The 16,218-nt window shown below is 36.6% G+C and overlaps 1 protein-coding gene across 1 annotated transcript in view; it reads right to left on the bottom strand.

Moving 5' to 3' along the window:
• Positions 1 to 262: 262 nt before the first annotated feature.
• Lipi (lipase I) overlaps positions 263 to 16,218 on the bottom strand; it is a 130,679-nt gene continuing 114,723 nt past the window's right edge. The window contains exon 10 of the mRNA XM_042055801.1: positions 263 to 365. Coding sequence (XP_041911735.1) covers positions 263 to 365 — 103 coding nt within the window. The remainder of the gene's footprint in view (positions 366 to 16,218) is intronic.

Genomic DNA, 16,218 nt, shown 5'->3' with positions numbered 1-16,218 from the left:
TCTGAGTTTGTGGCAACTTATCTCAGCAATAGTGAAAAAGCAATACATCATTGGCATGAGTAGAAGCAGTAAATTACATTCTAGGAAGCTTAAGAAATCAGTCAAGGACAGACGACAGGGAGTGATAGCTCAGACATGAGTTGCCTTCAGAAGGGTATTCCGTCTTGCTTATTTACCCTTTGAGCTGCATTTCTGTAATCATCATCAGTCTAGTCAATATGAAAAGACACATGTATAATTCAGAACTGAAAAGTTTGGTCTTCTACAATCCCATTTCAGGGCCCTTCAACCAATATACATCTGATGGAGCCAGAATCTTCATGTAAGCATTCTTCTTGTTGGCCAGAAATGTTACATCTGAACATCTGAAATGAAGTACTATTAATCCAGAAAAGACTTAGGAGATTCAAATATTTTACAGAAGACCACTAAGTGTTGCTTTATGATTCTGTGTTCAGCATACACAAAGACTTTCAAAGCATTATTTTCAAGATATATGCAATTTTTCCACTTGTTCAAACTAAATCATTGCTGCAGTCTCCATAATTTTTATGTTAGGTGGATGAAGTCCAGGCATGAATTATACTACCACAAATAGAATCCTATGTAAATAGAAAAAAAGCTCTCATGTAATTGCTGTCAAAATGCCAGTAGCAAATATTGAAAGAGAATGCTCTCATTGTGTCATGATTGACTTTCTGTTGATACTGTCCTGCATCCAGTTACAATTCCTTGATTCTACATAATAAAAGAAAATATCAAAATATTTATTCTAATTTTCTGTACTGTTTTAGTCATGAAACACCAGAAGAATTGCAGAAAATGGGTGGGAATATATGAAAGATTGACATGTAATTTGAAGTTGGGAATATGTTGATTACCTCTCTAAAAGTATGAAGTAATTTTTAAAAAGTATGTATTGAGCCCCTTGGGTGCATAGTTTTACTTATGACTTTAATATACAAACAATCTGCATTTTATGCTGGATACACAAACTTCAATTAAAATTTTTTGTGATTTATGTTTTGTTAAATCTTTATAATTGTGTGTGTGTATGTGTGTGTGTCTGTGTGTGAGAGAGAGAGGGGGTAGAGGGAGAGGGAGAGAGAGAGAGAGAGGGAGAGAAAACGTTCAGGTGCATATATGTGGAAGTCACAGTACCATTTTAAGATGTCATTTTTCTCCTTCTAATGTGGGATACTGGAATTGAACTCATATCATCAGGCTTGCTGAGCAAATTCTTTTATCTAGTGAGTCATTTTGTTACCCCAACTTATCTTATTCAGTGTGAAAATGTTCCCATTTCTTAACTTACCTTTTGCCAACTTACTGCTGATTCTTAACACTCTTTACTCTTTCTTCCCTCAAAAAAAAAAGGTTTAAATACATATTCTTTATCATTGCAAATTCTGGAGTTCTAATAAGGCTCAATTCATGATGTCACTCTACTTGTTTTTTTTTTGCAATGAAAACAAAATAATTTTCAGCAAGCTAAAAAGTTAAAAATAATTAAATTGTTCTTTCGGAGATCTTCAATTTAAGTGCTGTGTATAATATAGTTCCTGGCTTCAATAACTAGCTTCAGCCACACACAAAAGAATAAAAATCTTGGTTAATGTCAATTTTATAGTGCCTTAAAATTCCCTTATTGTGCCCAATTATTCTTTTTTTTTTTTTTTTTACAAGAATCCACAAATCTTTCTTTAATACGAATGACATCACTGGGTCCAACAACAACAAAACCCCCAAAACAAAACAGAAGCAAATACAAAAAGAAAGGACCAATGGCAAAACAGGGTTTATTCTTAAAAGGTGGCTAAAAACGTATTTACACACAAAGGTATTTTATACCAAAATTACTTTAATGAAATTTGTAATTGTTAATCATGACTACATTTCACACATTTACACATTTTTATATAGTAAATGCCCTGTGATACTTCCTTATGCTTTTAGTGCTACCACAGCAAGGGGCAAGGAAAAAAAATCTCAAATGAACAGCAGCCTACACATGAGAACATAAGGATGTTTAATAATCCTCCTTCATCCCGGGTACTGCCTGACGTACTATGTTAATATGTTCTGTAAATGAAAGTGGCACTGCTGAGAAAGTAAAAAATTCAAAATATCTATGAAAATATTATTGGCATGCAAGATAAAAAGTCCACTTTATCACAAATGTTTGGGATTCTCCCTTCGCCATGAGATGACCACATTTCAGTCTTGCATTTCTATGCAAACAGCTCGAACAACTTGAGAGGTGAGTACTGAGTACAATTATTTTCTTGGGACCACAGAACTTTAACAGCCTATACCCACACTTGTTCAGATACTGTCGTGAAATAAACACCACTATTAATGGAAATGGACACACACATACACATGCAAGCATGTACTATGGGGTTCCCTTGTTTCTATTTGGGGTAAATTAAGAGCATATTCTTCAATGTTCCAAATAGTTTCCTAAGAATTTGAATCCAATTTCTCATCTTTTATTCCTATTGCATACATTACAGAGACCCTAAGAAATAAAATTATTTCTTTATATTCTTTCCTTTCTTCAAATCTGAGTAATCATCTTTCTGAAATAATCACAAAAGAACAAGAATAAGGCCCTTTTTTATATGGATTCCTTCTCTCAGGAATGTTGAATTATGACAACATCCAAATGCCCTATTTGGGATATTTTACAAAACCTGAGAGAATATTTTAAGATCCAGAAAAATGTCTAAGTTGTCCTTAAAGGATTAGGTTAAATGGCCAAGAGCCAGAAAACTAATTACCCTGACTCATTTGAGAATTCCTACTCATGAGTGTGCATAAAATTCTACAATCAGATGCAAAGATTGCATACTCTGTATTTAATTACCACATGTGGCTATGTACTACTTTACTGTTAAAAATGGTTTTGAAGTATATGAGATTTTAATAAGTTTCTAGTCTCATATTCATTATATTTGGTCAATGCAAAGCTCTTTTTTGAACATGGAACTCACACTACAACCTTTCTCAAAATTTACTAAGTCTCTTACAATTGATATCAATTCTTTTAAATATTTAGTGTGTGTGTGTGTATGTGTGTGTGCACGCATGCATGCACACACATGTGTGCACAGTCATATACATGACCTGCCAAAGCCAGAAGAGGGCATCAGATCCTTTGGAACTTGAGTTACATTGACTGTGAGCCACCCTATGTAGGTGCTGGGAACTGAACTCTTGTCTTCTGAAAAAGAAGCAAACACTCCTAACCACTGAGGTCCAATCCCTTATGTGGAATTTAAGAGAAGGAGGGAGGAAAAGAGGGAAAGAGGGAGAGGAGAGGAGAGGAGAGGAGAGGAGAGGAGAGGAGAGGAGAGGAGAGGAGAGGAGAGGAGAGGAGAGGAGAGGAGAGGAGAGGAGAGAAGAGAAAGAGAGACAGACAGACAGAGAGAGACAGAGAGAGAGAGAGAGAGAGAGAGAGAGAGAGAGAGAGAGAGAGAGAGAGGGAGAGGGTGGAGGAGAGTGTGTGTGTGTGTGTGTGAGAGAGAGAGAGAGAGAGAGAGAGAGAGAGAGAGAGAGGGAGAGGGGGAGGAGTGTGTGTGTGTGTGTGTGTGAGAGAGAGAGAGAGAGAGAGAGAGAGGGAGGGAGGGAGGGAGGGAGAGGGGGGAGGAGAGAGTGTGTGAGCGAGAGTTACTATTACCAGTTAATGAAAATAAAGCAAGGAAAGTGAGTTAATGAGTCAATGATATAGGATTTACTGTCTTCCCTTAATAGTTAAAATGAGTTTATTTTGAATCTGTTCATATTAGGCACCAAAGAACACCCAATGTATTTTTATAAACATGGTCACAATTAAAAACCTAAAATCATTAATGCCAAATACTTTTCTCATTATAAACCCTGCATTAAATATGTATCTCCTTCCAGTGTATGAGGAATCTGAGGAACAGCTCACTGTGAAGGCTGGAGTTTGCTCCCACAGAAAGTTGCATGTATATTTCAAGTTCAACTTTGAGTAGTTTAAACACATCTAAATGTGGGCTGCCTTCTGGATGGTAAAACAGTATTAACCCAGTGAATATTCTGAATAAGTTTTGAAACTTCCTTTCAATCTACATTTTTAAGAAAGACACATATTGATGTTTATGGACTTAGGAGAAATTTGAAGGTGGAAAATGAGACTTTAAGAAATGCCTCTGTACTCCTGTGTTAAAAAAACTCCCCTTTTCCAAAAATTAAAACTAATGAAATACCAAGAACATATGAAAATTGTCACCATGTACCAAATATATATCTATCCTTTTTGTAGTAGTCTGAACAAAAAATTGGATGCAAATTTGAGAAAAGGTCTAAAATTGAAGTTGAGTAAATTTCTACACTATAATGTGACAGACTTTGAAAATTAAAATAGTTCACTCCTCCATTGCCCAGTCTTCACCTACAAAATCAAGCCAGGATTTCTCTCTTTCAAAACTTCCACAAGAAATTGGAGAATCAAGATGTTTAAAATAGAATACTCTAGCTGAAATACAGCTTCACTCCACAGTTCAGTGGATGTAGAGAAAGGGGGCAGAGCAGTGTGGCTCTCACATATTACAAGACTCTAGATTCACCTGTATCACTGAGAAAATCCCAGAAGTGCTAATAAGCACAGGATGACCCATCCCACAAGAGAAATTTTATTAAATACAAGGAAGATACTTTAAATCTCACCTCCACATCTGGATAAGGGAAAAACACGTATACCTCATTGCTAGTAAAATTTTCCATAGCCCACTGGACAAATGCAACATCCACAAATTCTACTGGCAAATATTCACCAAAGGGTACCCAGTAAGTACTGAATTCAGAAGCAGAAGTCCAGGCTACTTAACAGAAACAGTAAGGTCCATTAAAAAACAAAAACCAAACTATAAAACCTTCTGTGGCTACTGTAATTATTAGTGATTATAACTGAGTCACACACTTTCTAAACCAAGTTAACTTTTAAATACTTAGAGAATTCTGTCTCTCATAAATAAGCATGTTCGGCTACATACACACACATATTAAGGACAAAATGAAGCAAATATAAAATAAAATTATACTGATGGTACCCAGGAATATTGCCTAGACTGGAAATTCTAGAATAGCCCATCAATCCTTTCTCCCCAGGATGATAAATTGTCTTCCTTTTCATACGAGCTCACCACTTTTCTCATGGTCATAGGATTTCCAAACTGAGAAGAAATACATTCCCTTTAAGTCATCTACTTCAAAGTTGTGTTTTTAAACACCCCTCTCCCCAGAAGGTACCAATTTTGGAACACAGATGAAGTGAATCAATATGGCTTTTACACTAAACTGTTATCACATGTGAAGCCTGCTTGGAAGCCTGAAGTTCCCTTTAGTGAGCTCTAAGAAAATACAGAGAAAAAAGAACCCAGAGTACTCAAAGGCAAAGTGAGCACACTCCAGGACTCAGAGAGCCACGTTTTATTGTTGCTCCTTATATCCAAATACCTCTTCCACACCCTCCAGTCCTATGACTTGACTTGAAGAAGTGGGCATGAAACAAGGTAATAGATGTACAGAATGGGTGCCCAATATTTCTTCTGTTCTAAAAGCTAATTTATCTTACTTATTTGTCTTCCTCTCTCCCTCTCTCTCTCTCTCTCTCTCTCTCTCTCTCTCTCTCTCTCTCTCTCTCACACACACACACACACACACACACACACACACACACACACACACACACACCCTTGATGCCTACCATTGAGGACATTTTCTCAATCCCACTTAGTCACTTCAGCTAAATTTCATTCAATTTCTGCTGGGAGATCAAAACCTCCCACCTCCCATCCCTTAGCCTCAGCTTATGTTATCATGCCAAGACCAAGTCCGTCCTTGACTTTGGCAAATACACCTCACCAGGTGCAGACCCCTAGTTCAAGACCCTTAAGGAAACCTCGGACTTAACTCACCTGGAGTCTGATCTAGATGGCAGTCTGCTCCTACACGGACTGACAATCTGCCGGGAAACTCAGGCAGCGTCCGCCTGAATGAGGAGCGCAGTGCAGCTGAACAACACCCCCAGGACCTGATGCTCGGAATGAGCCCAGATTTTTGTTTTTCCACTCCCTTCCCAGAGCACTCCTTCTTTGGTCTGCTCTCCTCCCCGCCTGTCTGTCACTGCACTCCCTCCTCCCACCTGCGAGGCGAGGCTCTTTCCTCCGCCTCTCCCCGAGGCGTTAGTGCGCTGTCCGTGGTACTAGGGAGGAAGCCCCGGGCTCCTCCCTGGCAGAAGGTTTTCCCAAGATCTGCTTCCCTCCCACACCCCCAGACAGTAGTAGCAAAGCAGATCTGAAGAGCCCGGTTGCAGCCACTGGGAGAAACGGGCTGGAGAAGCGATTAGGATTAGCTGTAGCCTTGGAGCATCCAACATTCCTTCAATCACACACATGATTGGGCAACTGTGTTTAAATCATCAGGAACCACAGCCTCCTCCCAAACATCTCAAGCAGTTTTCACCTTACCAAAGAAATTAAGGAGCAATTGTTTTCTTCTCTTGGTTTACAGTAGTTTACGTAAAGCAATGCAAACTTTGCTAGATTGTAAGGTTGAAAAGTTCAAGGAGTCGTGTACATTCAGAAGGGCTGCTATTTTTGATGCGTTTTGAGTGTACTTGGGAATGGAATCTGAACCAGCAGGCATCTAGTGATTCCCATCCGAACTCCTAGGGGAGAGAAACTGACATACACGGAGGCTCTTCAGCTAGGGTCTTCTTCAATACAGGGAGGCAGTATTAGCTTCTCTACTTAATATTTAAAAAAAAAAAAAAAGAACACGGAACCACTTAAGGTCGAAGAAACCGCATGTATTAGCCTGTTTCACTGAAATTGGGATTTTTCACAACCGATATCCTGGGTATGATGGTTTTAACATCTAGAGGGCACTGACTAGTTGACCTAATAATGTTAATGAAACTATCAACAAATATGTATCAAATACACAATGAATTTTCAGAAAATGATGAGGTTTGTGAATAGACCACATGGTACCAACAAAATACACCAGTCTAGTTAGTGCATGTGAACTGTAATGAATAATTAATTATAAAAGTGCAGCCAGCAGTCAAAATAAGAAAAGTCAAATAATATTCAAATATTCAGCATCACTGTTCAGCCAAAAGTCAGTTGAGTTTCCTGCTCTATAAAGAAAACTGATATGAACTCTTCCAAGAGGCCCAGTGCTCTTCTCATCACATTCATTTCAATGACAAACTAATGTTGAATAGAAACCAATGATAGTTTATTTCGACTAGCTTCATATGAAAATATGCATTGCATATTCAAACTCACAGTATGATAAAAATAACAATATAAGGAAAGCTTAGACAAACATAATAGTAATTAATGAAGGTAGTATTTTGACTGCCTTACTTCACACACACACACACACACACACACACACACATGTGATGTGATGTGTGTGTGTGTGTGCATAATTAGTGCTAGCTACTCCCGCTTAATACACGAAGACAGTATTTTTCTCTTAATAGTTCTTAATTCTGGTATAATATTATCATAGTCATCTTTCAATATTAAGTGTACATGTGTCTATAAATCTTGCTTCGATTTGCCTAGTCAAAAGATGCATCTCCATCTTTTTTAATATTAAGACTCCACATGTTTATAATGCTTTCCCTCAGATTTTTTCAGCTCTGTCCTCTTAAAGTCTTTCTCATCATCAATTTAAGAATAATAGGAATGTTATGTTAACTTTTAATTCCTTATAACAAAATAATTGTTTTTCTTAAGTTTCATTCCATACACATTTCTTCTCATCAAGTAAGAAAAATTGTCTAAGGATGATTTTTGCCTCTAAAATTCATGCATAGACAACTTAGGCCCAGGATCAGACATTGAAGAATTTATCAAATTATACTTATTCATTTTTTCATTTATTAAAAAATTCTCAACCAAGGTGTTTTCTAGTTCTTTTGCATGCTTTGATATGTGCAATCATTTTTGAACTTGCAATAATGTGTGAAAGTGTGGAATTCATAGAGCAACTGCACAAAACAATTAACAACCTGCTTATTATTAGCTTGTGGTTATTGTGCATATTCTTCCAGGTTACATAAAAAATGTTACAATTCCTTAGGAATAAAAGCCAATGAAATGTGTGCTTGAAACCACTAAAAAGAAGCTCTCAAGAGGCTCTCTCTGTTGAAATAGTACATCTCATTATGGAAATAATGAAAGAAAATTAGCAACTGTGCAGCTGACCTTTTGGATTTCTGACCTCATCTTCCTCAATGGCAAAACTGTGTCTTTCAAAATGCCTAGTGAGCTTGATTGCTTAGAAATGGGATTAATGTCTCTTTCCTCAGGTTCTGTGTCTATAAAATGAGGAAAATGTGTTTGTGTTTCATATTTTCTAATGAATGTTGATACTGTGTATGTAAATAAAGCATACACATAGGATTTATGTAAATGAATACATATATTGCGTATGAGAAAAACTGAGAATAGGAGTTGGCACCCAAAGGAAGAAGCGAAATGGGCTTAGGTTCACGAACTACTAGGGCAAGATAGCAGGAGAAAACAGGTTAATGTTACTTCTAGATATTTTGGGGGAATAATCACTCTCTATGCTGAACTCCCCTTGTGCTTTGACCAGAAAATGCTTAATATTTATCAATTTGTAACATGCATTATGATTATTTTTATAAATCTTCACACCACCTACAAAAATAATCTTCAAGTGTGATTATTTTTATAAAAGATGTGGAAGGATAGTATTCATTGTCATATAATTTTTCCTTATATTTTACTTCCAACACATGAAACTGGCCATATCTATATAATACAATGTGGAAAACATTTTTAAAGGATAGGTCAAATTTACTTTCTGTCTTTTGCAGAATGTAGAGATCTAGAAACATTCAGTTTTTCTGAATGACCAAATATGGGAAGATTTAATTTTCTTTGCTCATGATGAGAATAATTTCATCACTGGATAAAGGATGTAACATAAAGAAATGGAGATGAGTATTCGAATCCCTTATTCTGTTGAATCTGAGGTATTGAAGAAATTCCACTGCTGACGACATTCTGCTCCATGTGTGGGCGTTAATGTCAACTGGATTTTCTTAGAAATCAGACCTGATGAACCAAAATTTGCATTTTACAAGATACCAAGTGATTAGTGTAAATTTTAAAAGCCATCTTTCAAATTCTGCCTTATGGCCTAATGGCATCCTCAGTATAAAGACCATAATTACGATAATATATAAAAATTGCAACTGATATTTGGTAGCCATATGTGATCTTCCTGATGCTAAGTTTTTTTGTCATTACTTGTCATAATTCTATGAGGTTAAATTACTGACACCTACCAAACTGAGATGCAGAAATCTGTTACTTTCTCAAGGTCACAGAGCAATTATTAAATTACAGGCTATGTCTGTAACCTCTGAATCCTCCTTGAGAAAACCAAGTGTGTTATCCCTTTTAGTTAATACATCTATTTTTTGTTTCCTTGATGTGATTTCCTCTCTATTTTATTAATGTCACTTGTGCACAAACCATTCTAGTAATTTTTAGAGCACAGAATACTAATGATCAATAATCACAATACAACATATTATCTTCCCAAGAATCTTTGATGATACAGCTATAAAACAATCGCATGCATAGAAAGGAATTCTCTTCCCAATTTTTACCACAAAGCACTTATTATGAAATGTAAAGTAATTTTCTGCTACCTGAGATTTTAAGTTTGCATTGCTTAAATAGAATAGATTATTAAGTTGACAAAAAGATTCCATAAAAAGTCCACAAGCAAAGAACAAGAATTTCTCTATAATAAAGGAGCATAAACATGCAATATGAATGACACCTATAAGAATCATGAAATTATGGTTTTTTATTTAGTATTTGGTTCCATTCTGCAGTATGATCAAAAAGAAGTGACTGTACAATTGACTCCACTACAGTATAATAAATCATGTTAGACTCAGAGAAATGTAAGGATTTATGGTCCATGAAAGTCTCCTAGATGCTCTTAATCAGTGTTAAGAATGTGATAGATGTGATAAATGATAGACCAACATACAACAGACAAACAGACATATGGATATAGAAACACCCATATAGAATCCATTCCTCTCTCTCTCTCTCTCTCTCTCTCTCTCTCTCTCTCTCTCTGTGTGTGTGTGTGTGTGTGTGTGTGTGTGTGTGTGAGAGAGAGAGAGAGAGAGAGAGAGAGAGAGAGAGAGAGAGAGAGAGAGAAAGAGAGAGGTATTCTAGCAGAAAGACACATTTGGAAAGTTCTTATGATAAACCTAGCAATAATTAGTATTTTTATGAAGACAGAAATGAATAAAAATTTTACAAATCAGACTTACTTTTAAATACATAAATTACATTCTTGAATCTTATTTTGTTTCTTGTAAAGACATTGTTATTATCCCTGTAGTATTTCTTCAGGGCAAATTGTGTGTTGTTCCTTTTGTAAACCTGTTTCTAGCACAATTTGAGATTGAGAAAATGTAAAATATTATTCAGAGTTGCATAATTACATCTATAAAAAGACCATCTTATTTACTACCTATATGAAACACTCAACAATCTGAAATGTTCAGCATAAACACGCAATGGTAAAACTTTCTTATTAGAGACCAATTCTATGTAATTTCAATATAACCATATAACTAGCCTGTGGTTACATATTAGCAATGCTGTAGCAGATTAACTAATTAATTTTACTCTATGAAATCTATAGCATCATTCTTTCAAATTGTATTAATACATTTTCAGTCCGTTGTGGGGGCTCAGTCTTCAACACGGGTTCTAATGTTTTATGTAACCTTTCACAACTATGCATTATTAAAATCCCAAAGAGACTTGAAAAAATTGATTAGCAGAATTCATAAAGAAATATTTAAGGCTACACGTGGAAAATGTATCTGAAATAACTATGATTAGGAACATCAAAATCTAAAGCATAAATACCAAATTAAAATTCGCATTTAAAAAGTCTATGATACAAATGACAAGTCACTTTATATTGTAGGACCCTTCTAATTTTAGTTTGATTTGAAAACAAATGGATGCATGTAAAATATGAATGTCTCCAGATAATGAATGATATGAATGAATAAAAATAATCATATCAGAATATAGCAGCATGCCATTATCTTCAGCATATCCTAAAAGGATTACCATTCTCAAAGTATAGGAGAATTTGGCCATGAACATATCTCTTTCTCTATAGTAATTAGTACACTACATATTCTAAGAAACTTTTAAGAAAAGTACAAATGTTTTTTATGTATTCAGAAAAGTGCTATGAGGCTATTTCTTAATGATTGGACATATGAAAAAGTTCCATAATTTTTCTATACATGACAACATTTCATAAGATTGTATAGTGGGTTCTGTTTTCAACAGCAAGATCTTTAAGCATGCATTTGCCAGTCATGTGATTATGTGCTCTTCATTGATACCTGTCAGAATGGAAACACATAATTCACAAGATCAATCTTTTCTTTTCGACATTAATGTTCTTCTTTAAAAATCTGCTAGCATTGCTATTTCCATTGCTCTTAAAAATAACAACAGCCTGAACTTGGGGAATCCTGTTGAAGAGAGGGCAGTAAGTTTGGAGGAGCCAGAGGGGTCAAGGACATCACAAGAAAACACACAGAGAATGAACTTCTCTGGGCTCATAGGAGCTTACAGAGCCTGAACTGACAACCAGAGAGCCTGCATGGGACTCATCAAAGCCTTCTGTATATATGAGACAAATATGTAGCCTTGTCTTCTTGTGGAACTCCTAACAGAAGAAACAGGTGCTGTCCCCAGCTCTTTTTCTGTCTTTGGGACTCTATTCCTCATATTGAGTTGCTTTTTCCAGCCTTAAGGTAAGAGGAGATGCTTAGTCTTACTGAAGCTTGATATGGCATGTTTTGTTGATAGCCATGGGAGGCATGTCCTTTTCTGAACAGAAAGAGAGGAGGGGTGGATTGGTGGGGAGGCAGAGAGGAGGTAGGGGGAAGGACAGGAGGAGAGGAGGGAGGGGAGACTGGTTGGAAAATTAAATATAAATAAATAAATAAATAAATGAATAAATTTGAAGTATAAAATATTTCCATGATTGGTATACAATTGCTAAAACATTGGTGGTATATGTAATTAATATGTTCCATACTTCAAAAACCTGTGTTCATTTTTAACTTAAGTCATTTTTATTCAAGTAACTAAAATTGTCTTACATTTCTCTTTTAAGATTTATTTCTTTTGAGAACTGCTTTACACAATACAATACATTTTGATCAAGGGCAGCCATTTTTCCCTCTTCAGTTTCTCCCCTATTCCCACAACCACTATTCCCTTCTGATTACAAATAACCGTGTTTTCCTTCTTTTAATAAACCCATGGAGACAATTTGTTGCTTCTAGTTTGTGTGTGGATACATGGCCAACTGCTGGAGCATGAGTAGTTCTTGGGGGTCACACACCTCTTTTCAGGGCTTTGAGATCATTGTAGAAGAGTGGACAGAAAGATTGCAAGTCCCAGACACAGTGGTAGAATAGGAAACTTTTCTGGACACCCCAAGCATTTACCGAACTGGCAGAGGCTTCTGGTCAGTAGTTTGCTCATTTGGTCAGAGGAGCTGCAGTCAGTTTCGCTAGTACTGTGCAAAGCTAGCCAACAAGATTGAATTGGAATTTTTCCTATCTGACCTGACATGGCAGGATTAATCTGTTAACCATCAGACCTTTCACATAAAATAATGAATACAGTTGCTCTTGTTTCTCCAGATAACCTCGCCACCGCCTTGCTCTTCTGAGTTCTTCCCACAAGTATCCCTACCAACCCAACTGGAAATCCTCAACTGGAATTCTGGGTTTACTTGGTTCTCTTTCTTACTTTCCCAGATTTCTATCTCATCAATCTGGATCTCTAGCATGGGGATTCCCAAAAGATTTTTAATACAGTCCTCAGATATTCTGTGTTGTACACTTTTTTCCAAACCACATTTAACCCCTATTGGGAGGAGCCCTGATTCGTGTTCTTCTCCTTGTCTGGGACTCACTTGTCATGTAGTCCTCCTCTAACCCTGGATTCACGTGTTGGTCCCTCAAGTTGGTCTTCCCCCATAACCTTGTCTTACTGTCTGTGACTCCACACCCCCTTTTTTGCATCTCTCAGACTTCTCTGGCACACACCAAAAATCAGGAACAGAAAGTAGAGGGCTGCAGAAAAGACAATCTGATTTTATGCCTCACAGAGAAACTAACAGAAGCCTGCAAGGCAAAGCTCTACCAAGCCAGGGCTTTGGATGCCCTGGCATCTTCCATTACATTGGGAGGGATTTTGTGGGGTGGGATTTCACAACAGAACATTTGTAGAATGAGACTTCTCTTTAAATATTCTGGAGAGAAGGCTCACTCCAGAAAGCCGATGAAGATAGAGGAAGGACTCAACTAGAAAGAAGCAAAAAGAACACAAAACAAAAAACAAAACCAAACAAAAACAAATAGAAAAACAATCAACCATGGTCAGCATCAATTATAGTGCCCCAAGCACTGGCAGTGTTATCCTGATGCAAGCAATTGGAGCATTACTTTAATTCGTTGTAGATAAATATCCATCTTGCTCACTCAGTGTGCCATGTTCTGCTCTTATACTGCTGTGTCCAAATGGCTGCATATATGGCTGTGAATAAATAATTGAGAAACAGATGAAGATTCATTTTCATATGGTTATATAATGAACAATCACAATTTTGTAGACATTTGAATCTTGAAATATTTTGGTAGAGATAATTAACATGTCAGTCTCTGTTAATTTATGTAAATGGCTACAAGTAGAACTTGTTATTAGAAAAGAGGATGTAGAAAACATCTGTGCACTGCACACTCTTGTAACAGATTGCTATCTTCCAAGACCTTTGATCTCTAGGGCAACTTAAAATATTATTTTTCACATATCATCATAGATTAATTCCCCCCTTTTAAATCTTACAAAGTCCCGTTAATCCATTATGAAATAAAAATCAATATCAAATTGAGTCCGAAAGAACCTGAGTCAAATGGTCAAGATCCATCAGTTAAGTATCCCCTCTGACTTCCTGAAGCTGCTTTTTAAATAAAAGCCTCATTAACCTAACAATACAAGAATGTTAATGTTAAGATACAGTGAATGGATCTTATTAACTTGTAGTCTTGTCTGATCTTTAGTATCATAAAGAGCAATGTCAATACAATACCTTCAATAAATATATATATTTAAACGTTTTTTATGTGAATATATTAATGAATCCCAAAAATCTGAAATAAAATAGGATTTGATATCTGAAAGTTCTGAGTTTTGTGATTGTATCACAAAGAGAAAATCCTGTTTCTAATATAGTCAAGGCAAAAGAAAGAAAAAGGCACTCGAAATCAACTGGGTAAGGGGGCAATGAGATGACTCGGTAGATAAAGGCAGTTTCTTCCCATCCTGATGACCTGAATTGCACACTGGAATCTACATGGTAGAAGATGAGAACTAAAGCTGTTAAAATGTCTTCTGACATTCACAATTGCACTGTGATAGATACACACACAGACACAAATTCTGATCCTGAAATCAGCATCAGGGGCTATGCTACTGTGTGTATGAACCATTCATAACTTGTGTTTGGATATGGATCTCAGTCCTGAGAAATATCACTATGTATATAAAAATATTCCGAAATATGTAAGGCATCATCCCCAAAATTTCGGATTAGAGTTTCCTTTTCTAATGTAGCAACAGGATTCCCACTTCTGAATATAACAACTTCTAAAATCTCAAAGTTTCCAGTCTTGCATTTTTGATTTTTATTCTTTCTATGTATTAATTTTAGCCTCATATGGAACTAGCTCAAGGATCCTGATTCAATTCTGTATTTCTTATTTTGAAGGATTTATATTTCACGTCATTTCCTCTAAAGACAAGCCCCATTTTAAGACTGTTAGAGTATTAATATCCAGTTGAGTACAGGGTTTTATTGAAGAAAGGAAGGGTTATAGATCACACGGGCTTAGTTACTTTTCTATCATTGTGGCAAAACACTATGACAAAGCAACTTGTAAAAGAAAGCATTTAACTTCAGGGCTCAGAGTTCCAGAGGTTAGAGTCCATGACACCAATGGTACAAAGAAGAGCAACATTATGCAGCCACAGCACTAGAACCATATCAACAGTCTACCTCTGATCCCCAAACAGGGGAGGAGGAGGAGGAGGAGGAGGAGGAGGAGGAGGAGGAGGGGGAGGAGGTGGAGGAGAAGGAGGAGGAAGAGGAGGAGGAGGGGGAGGAGGTGGAGGAGAAGGAGGAGGAAGGAGGAGAAGGAGGAAGAGGAGGAGGAGGGGAGGATGGGGAGGAGGGGAGGAGAGAGAGATGAGAGAGAGAGAGAGAGAGAGAGAGAGAGAGAGAGAGAGAGAGAGAGAGAGAGAGGAGTAGAGGAGATGACGGAGAGGAGAGAATGAGAGAGGAGAGAGACTGAGAGAGAGAGAGAGAGAGAGAGAGAGAGAGAGAGAGAGAGAGAGAGAGAGAGAATGAATACTGAGAATCATGTGAACTTTTGAAACCTCAAAACTTACCCCCTCCCAGTGACAAACCTCCTCCAATCAGGTCATACCTTCAAATCCTTTTCAAATAGTTACACCAACAACTGGGTCCAACCATTCAAAATATGAGCTGATGGGGAGCATTCTCATTCAAACTTCTACAATCATATTACCTATAAAACCAAATGTAAACAAATATGACAGGTATCTTCTATGAAGGCATCAATCTGTTCTAAGATTTCTCAGTGAAGATTCATTACTTTCTATAAGCTGATATAGTTCCTACATTCATTCATTCATCATTTTCCAACAACAATATCAGGTTTAATTTTAAAAAACCCTATGGTGTCAGGTTGATTGAAATATTAATTCAGCAACTGCTCTCCCTCCAAAGTACATTGTGGGGATGTACTTTCCACTCAAATGATGTGGTCCTAATTTAAATCATAGTTGATAGTATAATGAATATAAGTTTGGGAAACATTAGAATAACCACGTAAAATTGTGGCTTTGTTTTTATTTTTGCTTTTTAGGTATTATAAACATGATTGAAACAAAAGTCAATATTTTTGAAATGGCTTCCAGACATGGACAAATATGGTTTTCAGTTTCAGTCTCTTCATATAAATGTATAATCTGTCAGAAAAGT

Source organism: Arvicola amphibius, chromosome 10, assembly GCF_903992535.2.
Source record: "Arvicola amphibius chromosome 10, mArvAmp1.2, whole genome shotgun sequence".
Classification (NCBI taxonomy): Eukaryota; Metazoa; Chordata; class Mammalia; order Rodentia; family Cricetidae; genus Arvicola; species Arvicola amphibius.
This window is presented reverse-complemented; position numbering and strand designations above follow the sequence as displayed.